Raw genomic sequence first — 12,425 nt, 5'->3', positions numbered from 1 at the left:
AGGTTGACCCCAATGTCAGATTTAAATTTTGAAAGGGAATACTGCAGCTGCTTTTGCAGATGAATGCATTGATTTTTCCTAAAGCTACTTTTTTTTTTTTTAGATACCACCTGCTGGATATTTTAAATGCTGCACTTAAACTTGAGGTTCACACTGGGTAAAGAATACAAATGTGCATAACTATCAATACAACTGTGATTGTATGGATTGTTATTTATATCAATAAGAGTGTATCTACGATATATTGTACATAGCCCTAGTACCAGTGGCCCCTGTCCACAGTCAGTCTTAGGGTTAGGGTTAGGGTTAACTCTAAGGGTATCTGTGTGTCTTTGTTTATGGAGGAAAATAGCAATTTGACTGAATCAAGTGAATGTTATGTGCCTTTTTTTTATTCCAAGTATGCAGACACAACTTTCTATTAATATCAGTATTGTTCATATGGTAACAAAAAACAGAAGATCACTTAGACCACACGTGAATTTAAAATGGAAGTCTAACAAAGACTATTAAACATTATTTAAAATTATGACGCTGATAAGTGATGAATGATATCTGTGTTTTTCTTGCTGTTGTCTGGTCTTTGGAAGTGGTTTAAAATAGCCGCATTGCTCCTGCCAGACTTCTCCGACAGCACCACTGAGACAGTGTTATCTCGACCTCCCAGACCCACACTCACGCTTTCCTCTGCTTTCATCAAGTGTGATTACAAACTAGAATAGTCCATACTTACCACTGAGGACTGCTACATTTGTATACACTACTCAACATATTAATAGAAAAAAAAAAAAGTTCTTCATCCCAAAATCAAAGATAAAAACCTAGAGCAGCTGGTATTGGACTGGGCAAATGACATGCTCCATCAGATCACTCAGATCTGGTGTACATGCACCTCGACAGGCCAAATGCTCTGGGCTTGAATTCATGACCGGCAGAGCTAAGCCTGAGAAGGCTTTGCCATCATATACAGTGTCTTACTCATGATTGACCATGCTTCGTTGTCATAGTTTCCCTGTTTTTTGTTTTGTTTCCGTGTTTCGATTTCTCCACCAATCATTTCTAGCACCTGTGTCTTGATAATTCTTATTAGTATGTGCATTTAAACCCAGTCTTGTTCCCTGATTGTTAGCTGGTTATTGTGTTAATCTTAGTCTTTGTTTGTTTCCAAGCCTTGTGTTTTTCCTGCCTGTTTGTTATCGCTAGTCTTAGTTACTTGTTCTTATTGCTGCTTGTGTTTTTATTATAGCCTGCTTCCCGCTTTTCATCATGTTTTGTTTAGTTTAATCATGTATTCCCATGCTTTACATATTGGTTCTATGACCCTGGACTGTTTCAACGATTACGATTCTGGATTTTCCCATAATAAATCTCGCTCTTCTCCACGTATGCGTCTGCCTCCTTAACCGCTCACCGTTAGTCTTGGGTCAATTTAATAAGATAAATAGTGAAACAAACGAACTCCTGAAGGGTCTAGCATAAACTAGTGGAAAAGGATATCAGAAGGAAGAACAGAAGAACAGAAGAAAAGAGAATAAGACAATAAGAAAGCATTGTTAATCAAACTGTTTAATCCTTTAATACTGTGGTATATGGTTTTATTGCTTGAGCCTGACCAACCAAGTACTGACAGACTCAGAACCAACAAAGCTACAAACAGAATAAACAGTCTCTTATAAGAGTATTTCAGACATACAGTATATGATGGTTTGTGTATCTGTGGTTACTTAAACTGTTTTACCACATTCAGAATGTGTAGATTGTTAAAGCACCTTGCTGTGGAAAACTACCTCATTAAAATATTGTACCACATAAAAATGCTCCAAATTACTTACAGACATCATTAATATTTACATTTGGCAATGGAGAAATGAACATTGAACACTTTCTCTATGGTGACACAGAACAAAACACACTGGTCTAACTGGAATAATAGGAATTTTATTATTTTTATTCAACAAGAAAAAAAATCTCATTAAGAATAAACATTTCTTTTAAAGGAGAATGCTATAAAAGTTGCATTATTTGATTATAGTTTATCACCATTAGCCAGAAATGCCTACAAAGAACCTTTTTGAAAATATACCAGGGTATGCATAATTATAGCACAAACATAGTTTGCCATATTCTTTCCATCAGCGGGAAGCAGCCATTTTGCCAGGATAGTGCCTCATGTTTCCTGACTGGTGCCACTACTCAACGCTCCTCTCCTCTCCCTGCTTCCCCTCATTCTCTGGACCTGACCTTGACCATAAGTCACAGCAATTTCCAAAGAAAAAAGACAAACCAGTGCTCTGTAAAAACAGAGCATCGCTATCTGCAATGAAAGCATTCAGGAACAAGGTAGCAGGATTCCAGGAATGCTGCTGTCTCTCAATGGGACTGTCTGCCTGTTTGGCTGGAAGCTCAGGACAGGTGCTCTGGACAGGACTAACGCTCAGGTCAGATGCTTGGGACAAACCATAGGGATGACCCGTTGGACAGATGTTCGGGACAGATGTTTAGGAAAGACATTCAGTAAAAATCTTCCATATGAACATTCAGGACAGACGCTCGGGACAGACGCTCGGGGGGTACTCGGTACAGACACTTTGTGCTTTCTGATGGGCTTGGTGTCTGCTCCAACCCTGGTCCCAAAGGCAATGAATAATGAATAATGTGTAATGAATGCTCTCACTGTCACCCCCAAACAGATCAGCTTTCACATGAAAAGAGATTCTTATAATTAGCCAAAAGTTTTCAAGGGCTGAATGGCACCCCAAGAGCTGAGCATCAATTCTGTGTAAGCCTTGACCCAGCTAGTAAACATGGACCATATCATCAAATAGGGATGGAGAAACACAGATTACTTATTTCTAACATCAGCACCTAGTTACCTAGAGTTTTTTTTATTATTATTATTAAAAACTCCATGCCGTCTTCCAAGACAAATGAAATTGTGCTATTTGCCACTTATCTATAATGAACAAGACAATATGAAAAAAGAACAAGGCAAAAAGACCCATTAAGAAGAAAAGACTAAACTGCATCACAACTCGGTAGGACTTTATTCAGAGTGGGACCTCCTGCTTACCTAACGTTCAGTGAATTTCCTGCTTAAACTTGTATTAATATGAGTAGCAACAGCCTAAGTAACTCACTGGAAACATGTGCATGTCCATTAGGCCCAAGGGACATGGGGCCACAACTGCAGCTCAACTGCAGCACCTACGAGTTCTGCACTCACTTTACACCGCCACAGTTACCTCACTTCTCATAAAACTGCAGCCGTGGAGTTAGATGTTAGCAGAGTTAGGCAGCAGTGGAGTTTGACAGTAGTGGAGTCAAACAATAGTAGTTAGATACTAATAAAGGTTTTTTAGAATATACCAAAGCATGCATAAGACAGCACTGGAGTTAGATACTAGTAAGACAGCAGCAGAGTTAGACAGCGGTGTCATGATAAGTATAAATAAGCATTGCTTCCACAGAGAAGAACAGGCTGGGCTTATTCTCTTAAACACTCTGCGTATTATTTAGTTATTAGTCTTAAAGCGTATAATTCAGTAATTACTATAGATTATACAGTAACTACATTGAAACTAATATGAAAAGTGTTGTAGGAGAGAGGAAAGAGTCTGGATACACCAGTAGGTCCTAGACATTTAAGGTTTTAAGATTACATTTTTGTGCACAGCCATAGCACAACAAAGACAAACACACACACACACACAAACCACCCTTCCCAAGCATGCACACCAGCACACATACACTTGCTAAAAGCTTTGATTAAAAAAAAGGCTTGCTGTTTCACAGCCTGGTAATAGATGGGTTAAACACAGCCCCCAACAATAACCATGGCCTATACAGCTTATGAATTACAAAAATGTGCATATCAGATATTACTTGCTTATAAACTCAATCCTAAAAATCCTGGAAATTAAACAAAAGATCTCTGCAGAGCATTTTCAGAAGAACTGCAAACAGATTAAAGGATCTTCAAGCTCTTGATTGTTAGAGGCAATACAGCCCATAAGCTTTAGAAATCCTCCAAAAAAAAATCCTGCTGACAGTTAACTGTCTAATAATTTCAGATTCATTATCCCCTATTGTATCACATGGATGTTTACCATACTAAAAAAGATTTTGTCTTCAACTGGTATTTTAACTTTAGTAAGACCACAAATACATAAAATCCCAGCACAAAGATTCAAGTTTTAGTTCAGTGCATCTCGACTAAACATGAATTCTGGGAAGCAAACTTTCTACAGCTGCATGAGCAGACAGAGAGGTTTGACATAATTTATCACAGCATCGCTTTAACCATTATTTTCTAAGATTTTTGCCATTTTTGTCCATGGAGCTGATATTCTAGTCTTGGAAAGAAATTTTGCTGCCAAACATTCATCCATGTGCACAAAGACATCCAGACACCAGAGTAACATATCAGAAAAAGCAAATTGGCTGCTTACAGCAGACACCTTCTCATCTTTCCCAAAAGCAACCAATATGGAAGTTAAGGAAAATTAATTTTTGCATCAGAACATCTAGATTGCATGAGATAAGATTGAATAATACTGATGCATTGAGAATTTGTTACTGGGTTTGCCTGTAACTAACAGTAAGTTAATCTTGTAAATCCTGTCATGTTAACTGTAGTTATTAGTGTATTAAATAGCACACACCCACACACCCACACCCACACACCCACACACACGCGCTGAACATCTAAGGGCATTACCTGCAATTATTATTCTGTGAATACGCAGACTACCTTCAGGAAATCTACACTGAACTGCTTCTCAAAGTTTATGCATCTGCAATGTATGTAGCATCATTTCTTTGTTGTTTCTCATTTTGATGGTATTTCTGAGTGAAAAGCTAAAACAGGAAGCCTTTAGAGATAGGACCCCATGGCACATATCTCCACTGTGTAAAAGCAAAAACAAGGGCAGGATGCTTTCACCTTCAAATACTCAAATACCACATGGATGAAGATGCAGATGCACTGCAGATAAACTCACTTCCAAAAAACTGAAAACAACCAATTATCAAAACTCCTAGCCCCTGAAACTCTCCAACTGTAATCGGTGCATTGTTTGAATGGAGCAGTTTGAGAAATGCAATGATGGCAGCTGTTGTCTGACTGTGTAAGCTGGAGCGCACAGCAATGCAAACTAGGCCCACTTTCAGAAATACCATATCCAAACTCAAACAGCAGTGCTCCATCCAAACTCAAAAACAGACGTGAACGTGTATTAGAGCAAAGTAGAGAAAAAAGAATTAAGAAAACCAACAACTGAAAATCTTTTAGTTTATCACATATAAAAACACTTGAGACTAGGAAGTAGTTCAACAAATACAAATTTACAACAAATACATTTATGGCATTTAGCTGATGCTTTTATCCAAAGCAACTTACAATTATGACTGAGTACAAGTTGAGCAATTGAGGGTTAAGGGCCTTGCTCAGGGGCCCAACAGTGGCAACTTGGCAAAGGTGGGGTTTGAACCAGCAACATTCCGATTACAAGTCAAGTACGTGTTCAATTCGCTGGTGTATCTCCTCCCATAAACTCTCGCTGCGTTGCATCCATTCATCCACAGCGGGGATATCAGTCATGTTCGAGGTCCACAGGGCCATCGGGGGGTGGTAGCCTAGGAAAACACTCAAAAGGCATTATGCCAGTGGAGGAACTCGTGAGCAAGTGAAGTTCTTGATTTGCATTGGCCGTTGGACTGTGGGTGATAACCGGACATAAGGCTAATGGCAACTTCTATGTGTTCGCAAAAAGGCTGACCACACACAGGACGTGAATTGAGGTCCCCGGTCCAACAAGACGTTTTTCGGGATGCCAAATATATGGAACACCTGGTTGAACAGGGCCTCTGCAGATTGAAGAGCTGTGGGTAACCCAGGGAAGGCAATGAATCGTACGCCATGGGAGAACTGGTAAGTATAGTAGTGTTGCCATTTGAGCAGGGTAAGTCAGTGATGAAATTAACGGCTATATGGGACCAGGGTCTTTTGGGTATGGGGAGTGGCATGAGTTTACCTGCAGGTAGAGTCTTAGGGGTTTTACTTTGGCTGCATACAGAACAGGAAGAAACGTACCTGTGTACGTCACTTGTGATCGTCTCCTACCAATATCAGTTAGCCAGGAGCTGTTGAGTACAAGTCTCACCGGGATGTCCAGTAGCAAATGAAGAATGAGCCCAGGTTAACAGCCGATCCCAACATGACGCAGGTACATAATGTCTCCTAGCAGGACAATCTTTTGGGATGACAGTAGCTTGTGTGGCTTGTTCAATTTCCTTGTCCATCTCCCAACGTATGGATGCCAAATGTACCCAGGTGGGAAGGATGTTTTCCTGGTCATTAGAGTCCTCCTCAGTCTCCCTTAGGTGAATGCGGGACAGGGCATCAGCTTTAGTATTGTGGGACCCCGGACGATACAGAATCCTGAAATGGAATCTAGAAAAGAACAATGACCAACGGGCTTGACGGGGGTTCAACTGTTTGGCTGGCCGCATATATTCTAAATTCCAGTGATCGGTGATCAATAAAAAAGGATGGTTAGCCACCTCCAACCAGGGCCCACATTTTTCTAAAGCCAGTTTGATGGCTAACAGTTCATGTTCTCCTATTCCATAGTTACGTTCAGCCGGGGACAGTTTCTGGGAAAAATACACTACGGGTGTAGTTTGGAAGCCTCATGTCTCTGAGATAGAACAGACCCTACGCCTATGTTCGAGGCATCTACCTCCACCACAAACGGGATAGACGGGTCAGGATGTCGAAGAAGGGGAGCAGTGGTAAATGCTTCCTTTAGCTGGCTGAATGCTCGCTCTGCCTTTTGGCTCCAGTGGAGATTGGTTGCTGCTCCTTTCAGGAGGAGGTAAGAGGAGGTGCTATGCTACTGAAGTTCCCAATGAAGCGTCGGTAGAGGTTCGCAAAGCAGAGAAACTCTGGGGCTTCTTGACTGTGGTGGGTGTGGGCCAAGTGAGAATGGGCTCTATCTTATGGTCATTCATGGTGATACTGCCCTGGTTGATTACATATCCCAAGAAGGTTGTAGTAGTGAGATGGCATTTCTCTCCTTTCACATACAGTCCATTGTCCAGGAGTTTCTTCAAAACAGAACGGATGTGAGATTCCAGATCCCGTGAGTATATGAAGACTTCTTCGATGTACACAATCACATAGTTTCCTTTGTATTTGCGAAGTGTGTTGTTGATAAATGCTTGGAAGACAGATGGCGCTACACTGAGACCGTAAGGCATAACTTTATATTCATAGTGAACCCTGGTGGTACTGAAGGCAGTCTTCCACTCATCTTCTTTTTTTTTTTTTTATACGCAACAGGTTGTATGCACTACAGAGGTCTAATTTGGTGAAGTATTTGCCTTCTCTAAGCTGTTCTAGGGCGACAGGGACAAGCGGTAATGGGTATGCATATGTTCTGGATATCTGGTTGAGGTTGCGATAATCGATGCATGGACGTAGACCTCCGTCCTTTTTCCTTACAAAGAAGAAGCCAGATGCCAGGGGGGACGAGGAAGGTTGAATAAAGCCTTGACTTATTGCCTCAATGTACGTCTCCATGGCTTTCTCCTCCTCTTGGGAGAGGGGATATACACCTGCTTTAGGTAACACGGCTCCCTCCAGGAGATCGATGGAGCAATCATATGTGCGGTGAGGGGGGTAACAAGGTAGCTCTTTGTTTACTGAACATCATAAGATCCTGGTACTCTTGAGGAACAGAAAAGGTGTGGTTGTCAGCAGGGCTTTCTACAGAGGCGGAATATAGGTTTATTGTAGGTAACGTTAGACAGTCCTTCAAGACGACAATGAGTGATCTCCCTTTGTGACCATGATATGCTTGGGTTGTTGTTCCAACTATGGAAGGCCCAGAATGATTGGGAAGGACGAGGCTTCTATAACCAGAAACAAGATGAGTTTTGAGTGAAGTGCACGGGTGGCAAGTCTGACTGGTGTAGTGCAGAGAGTGATGGAACCAGACCCTACTGAAGACCCATCTAGAGCAACTAGGTGAAGGGTTTTTGCTAAGGGCTCCACGGGGATGTCTAAATCCTTTATCAGGTGAGCGTGTATGAAATTGCCCTCTGCTCCAGAGTCAATCAGGGCTGTAAACAGAGAGGACGGAGTGTGAGTCCTAACAGACAGGTAACGTAAATGACTTCACTATCATCTTTTTAACAGGTATGATCCCTACCATAGCAAGTGGTTTGGAGTCCATGCCTCCTCTACGGGACAAGGAAGCAGACCTGTTGGAGCTAATACAACACTCCATGATAACGTGTCCTGAAGACCCACAGTACAGGCATAGTCCCTCCTGGAAACGGCGCCTCCTCTCCTCCCTGGTCAGGCAAGAGGAATCACATTGCATGGACTCCACTGCATTCTCTTGTCTGGGATCTACTCTTGTTACAAGAGTGGCATAAGCTAAGAGGGTACTGTTGGCTCTACATGGTCTTTGTTCTCGCAGAAAATAGTCAAGATGGATGGCTAGGGCTATAAGCTGATCGAGGTTGAGCTCGTCATCCCGACCAGCCAGTTCATGCAGTACCTCTGTGTTCAGACTATTCCGGAAAGTGACAAATGGGGCCGCATTGTTCCACCCACTACTAGCAGCAACAGTACGGAACTCACCGGCATAGTTCGAAACAGAACGGTTGCCTTGGTGGAGTTTGGTAAGCATTTCTCCGCATGCTCTCCCCTCATGTGAGTGATTGAAAACAGCTTTAAATTGATCTATAAAGTCCTCATAAGAAACCGCCTGTTTGTTCTTCAAGACAGGCCGAGTAGCTGTCTTTGGCTGGTAATAGCCTCTTTTAATGCCTCTGAATCCACCGTCTGCATAGTGGCAAAGTATTCTGTGACGGGGCAAGCAAGGTCTGATGTTCACGGATGTAGAGTGATAGATTTATTGTATTCCAAGTTCGTGGTGGGTGAACAAGCCAGGGTCAAAACCAGGAAAGGAAAGACAGGGGCAATCCAAATCATCAAGGTAAACAGTCCAAGTCAAAAAAAAACAGAGAGCTATCATAAACCAGGCAAACTATTCCAAAAATGGGCAGGCAAAAATACACAGGAGAGAAATCAAGAAAAGGCCACTCAGTATGCACAGTAGATACTAGTGGCAATACTTCACAATACTGGGGAGTTCTAGGCAGGTTTAAATACAGTTAAATGTAGAGAAACAGGTGATGTCAATATTCCGGTGATGAGGATCTGAAGGAATGTGTATGATTGGTTGAGTCGTTAGCCGTGTGACGAACAGCATGTTGGGTGTTGTAGTGTTACAGACTCACTTTGAAATTTCATGAAGAATGAGAACAGATGACAGATGACAAGCTGCCGCTTCTCATCAGATGTGGAAAAAAAAAGCAAAAAAAAAAAAAAGCTATATTTGTAAAGCGTCCTTGAGTTTGAGAAAGGCGCTATATAAATGCAACTAATAATAATAATAATAATAATAATAATAATAATGTCATATTCTGCAAAAAACAAAAAAACAAAACAAACAAACAAAAAACAAACAAACAACAACCCACAACAAAAGATAGTGACAAGATATATATTCGTTTACTGGGTTTGTTTAGTGTACAAGTTGTGGGTCCTGTCCTCAGTGACCCCCAGCTTTATGCACTTATGCACTTGAACCAGGTAATTAAGGGATGCTGAGTTCTACACTACCTTGCCCAAGTGTGCAAACTGCTTGATAGATTTGTGACCTGTCTGACGATGTTTAAGGACTGGATCGAAGACCTCTGATGTAGGGTGTTAGTGATGAAATAGAAGCCATGAGTTTGGATAGTGGTAAAACTGAGTAAAATGATGATTAGAAAAATTATGTCGCTTGTGGGGTTATCCTAAATTACCAATTTGTCTAAAGGAAACATCTAGGGAAAATAATAGATATAGCCTAATAGCAAAGTTAAGTTGGGTGCCTTCATAGTCGATCATCTTACACTGAGCATTTGCTGCTTAAGATAAAGTCCATAATAGAGGTTTGAGATTTCATCTGGAAATGGTACTTGGTGCTTTTTCTGGAGAAATACGATGGCGTCTCAGAACAAAGTGTAATAAAAAAGAAAGTAACATTGAGGATCTGTTAGCCTTTACAGTTACATTTACAGAAGCGTTAAGAGTTACATCTGAAGAACACTTTGGATTTATCTTTAAAAGACTCATTCCTTTCAGACCCTTTCTAAAAGATGTCATATATGACATCACCATTAATTTCCACAGAAAACAAAGGGAAACAGTATAAAATGGTTGACCCTGCCAAAAGATTAAACAAAACGAAGTCTTTACATTATACATTTATGATAGCCTGAACCCATTTACAAGTAAGCAAAATCCTGTACAACTACAAGAGATATCTGAAGTGTGCACTCATATGACTTGTGTTAGTTCCTGTGCTTCAGGTTTCAACACTGCGCCTCAATTTGTTTTTTCCAAATCTTTGAAAAACGCAATGCCATGATGTCCTCATCATGCTTTACTCCAGTGCGCTCTAGTTAGGAAAGAATCTTTAAGCAACTTACCTTCAGCAGGTGGGTCTGCGGTCGTCATGGAGACCAATATTATCAATCTCAGACACAGCATGCCCCATCCACTTTTGTGTACGGTGACGGGGCAGAGCGCCGTTAAACCAGCAGCGAACATCAGACCCTCCATTTAGGGAAACTCATGCTTTGCCGAGATGACCAAAGGAGAACAGCCCACACTGTGGTATTTCAAAGAAATCCGCAATTGCTTTGCGGTGCTGCGCCAAAAAATTCAAACAAATAGTTATGTTAAACCAGAAACTATAAAATGGTTAACATCAGTGCAGTGATCTTAACAAACACACGACGTATCCATTTACTAAGCAGAACAAAACTGGGAGCAGAACGCAGATGTAAGCTAATGCGCTGCCAGCAGTTGCTTTCCATTTCCACAGCTATCCGCGCTGTAGTCAGCACGAGAATGGTCAGCGAGCGCGCTGCCGCCGGGCTACTGGGTCAGCGCGAGACTACTTCCTTTGTTCCTTCGCTGCCGCGCCATTCACGTGAGCTCGCGCAGAAAGGGACGCGAACACTTACACCACCTTTCAGTGTCAGCCGTTTAATTCAAATATGAACTGTCCTCTTAGGCACTACACGTTTATTTCACGGTAGTCTGCAGCTAGAGACACCTAGTCTACAAACGGACAACCGGCGACGGTAACTCAATACTAAGACCCAGGTAGAGACATTTTAAAATGAGGCGTTAGTGCGATGTTCAGAGACTAGAGATTATCTAGCTAGGTTAGGTTAGCTAACCTATCTACATTGACCGACTAAACTGCTGAGAATCTTTTGGCTTCTCGTTTCCCTCTTTTGGTCTGCCAATATTCGTTACTGGGATTTCGAAGCGAGAGAAAAATAAATCTAACACATGCTGGCATCTGACGACTCAGAAGTATCTAGCCTAGCTAAAGGGATTCTGACAGCAATAACGGTGTTAGCTAACGGTGTCATCTTCTAGTGGCATGTAACTTAGCAGGCTAATTAGGATAGCTAACTACCCGATATTGGTAAAAACAACCCAGCTATAAAAAGTACTAGATTTATTCTAGCTACATCTAGTTAAATCCCATGCTAGATAATCTTTAACAAAAAAAAAAACCCCGAAAAATTCAGCTAGCTGCCACAGATGCATCTTTAAAATCTTAGTTAACATTACCAGGCTCTTACCTTCAAAGGCGATTAGCTAACTAATTAAATGGACACATAAGTCGACGTACTCCATGTTCAGTCGAAGATGAAGTGCTGGCTTTACAAAAGTTTTCTATTTTCCATTATTTCCAAACGAAACGGGGTATTTTTATGATTGGTGCCTGTTTCCACTCCACTCTCTCGGAGCATCATTCCCTCCTCCAGTATAACCACCCGTCCTCAGTATTGCAATCCCTCCCACTTCATAGTCCTAGTTTAGGTCTTTTCTTTTTAATTCCAATGAAGTCGATAACTATTGGCTTCAAGCACCGTCTTTCAATATTTGGGTTAGGTTGACTCCCCCAGCAGCGTCTGTGGTTTCACGGCAACGCAAGCTTGAAGAGTGGATTGTGTGAGACAGTCCTAAGACCTAAAATAAGTGTATACTTGGAATACCTTTTGGAGATTTTTAGCATTATGAGCTAATAATAAATTATGTTTTGTGGGAGCAGATTGAAGTGTAATGTTTAAAGTTCTAGTATTCGCGTTCGGACTAGTAAAAAGGCACAAAAAAAATCCTAAGTCAAATTCAAAGGAATAAAGACAAAGGAATTTTATTATATAATGCAATTCAGTTGCGAAAAACGAAAAATAACAACAACAACGACGACAAAAAAATAAGTAGAAGCGTATAATGACCAGATGTTGGCTTACACTGCCCCCTTTTGACGTAAAAAATG

At 41.2% G+C, this 12,425-nt stretch overlaps 1 protein-coding gene across 2 annotated transcripts in view; it reads right to left on the bottom strand.

Annotated features, from left to right (window-relative positions):
* The window catches only part of si:ch211-1e14.1 (UPF0606 protein KIAA1549), a 52,443-nt gene extending 40,484 nt beyond the window's left edge, over positions 1-11,959 (bottom strand). The window contains exons 1-2 of one of the 2 annotated variants that reach the window (XM_026999508.3): positions 11,725-11,959; positions 10,552-10,772 (exon numbers count right to left, since the gene is read on the bottom strand). In XM_026999508.3, coding sequence (XP_026855309.2) covers positions 10,552-10,684 — 133 coding nt within the window. In that variant the 5' untranslated portion in view covers positions 10,685-10,772; positions 11,725-11,959. Of the gene's footprint in view, positions 1-10,551; positions 10,969-11,724 lie in introns of those variants that run through there. The other variant, XM_026999509.3, reaches the window with a different exon arrangement.
* Between the last annotated feature and the right edge of the window lie 466 nt (positions 11,960-12,425).

The sequence above is a fragment of the Electrophorus electricus genome, chromosome 6 (genome assembly GCF_041902795.1).
Source record: "Electrophorus electricus isolate QZ-2024a chromosome 6, ASM4190279v1, whole genome shotgun sequence".
NCBI lineage: Eukaryota > Metazoa > Chordata > Actinopteri > Gymnotiformes > Gymnotidae > Electrophorus > Electrophorus electricus.
The sequence above is the reverse complement of the archived record's forward strand: the minus strand, read 5'-3'. Positions and strand labels throughout refer to the sequence as shown.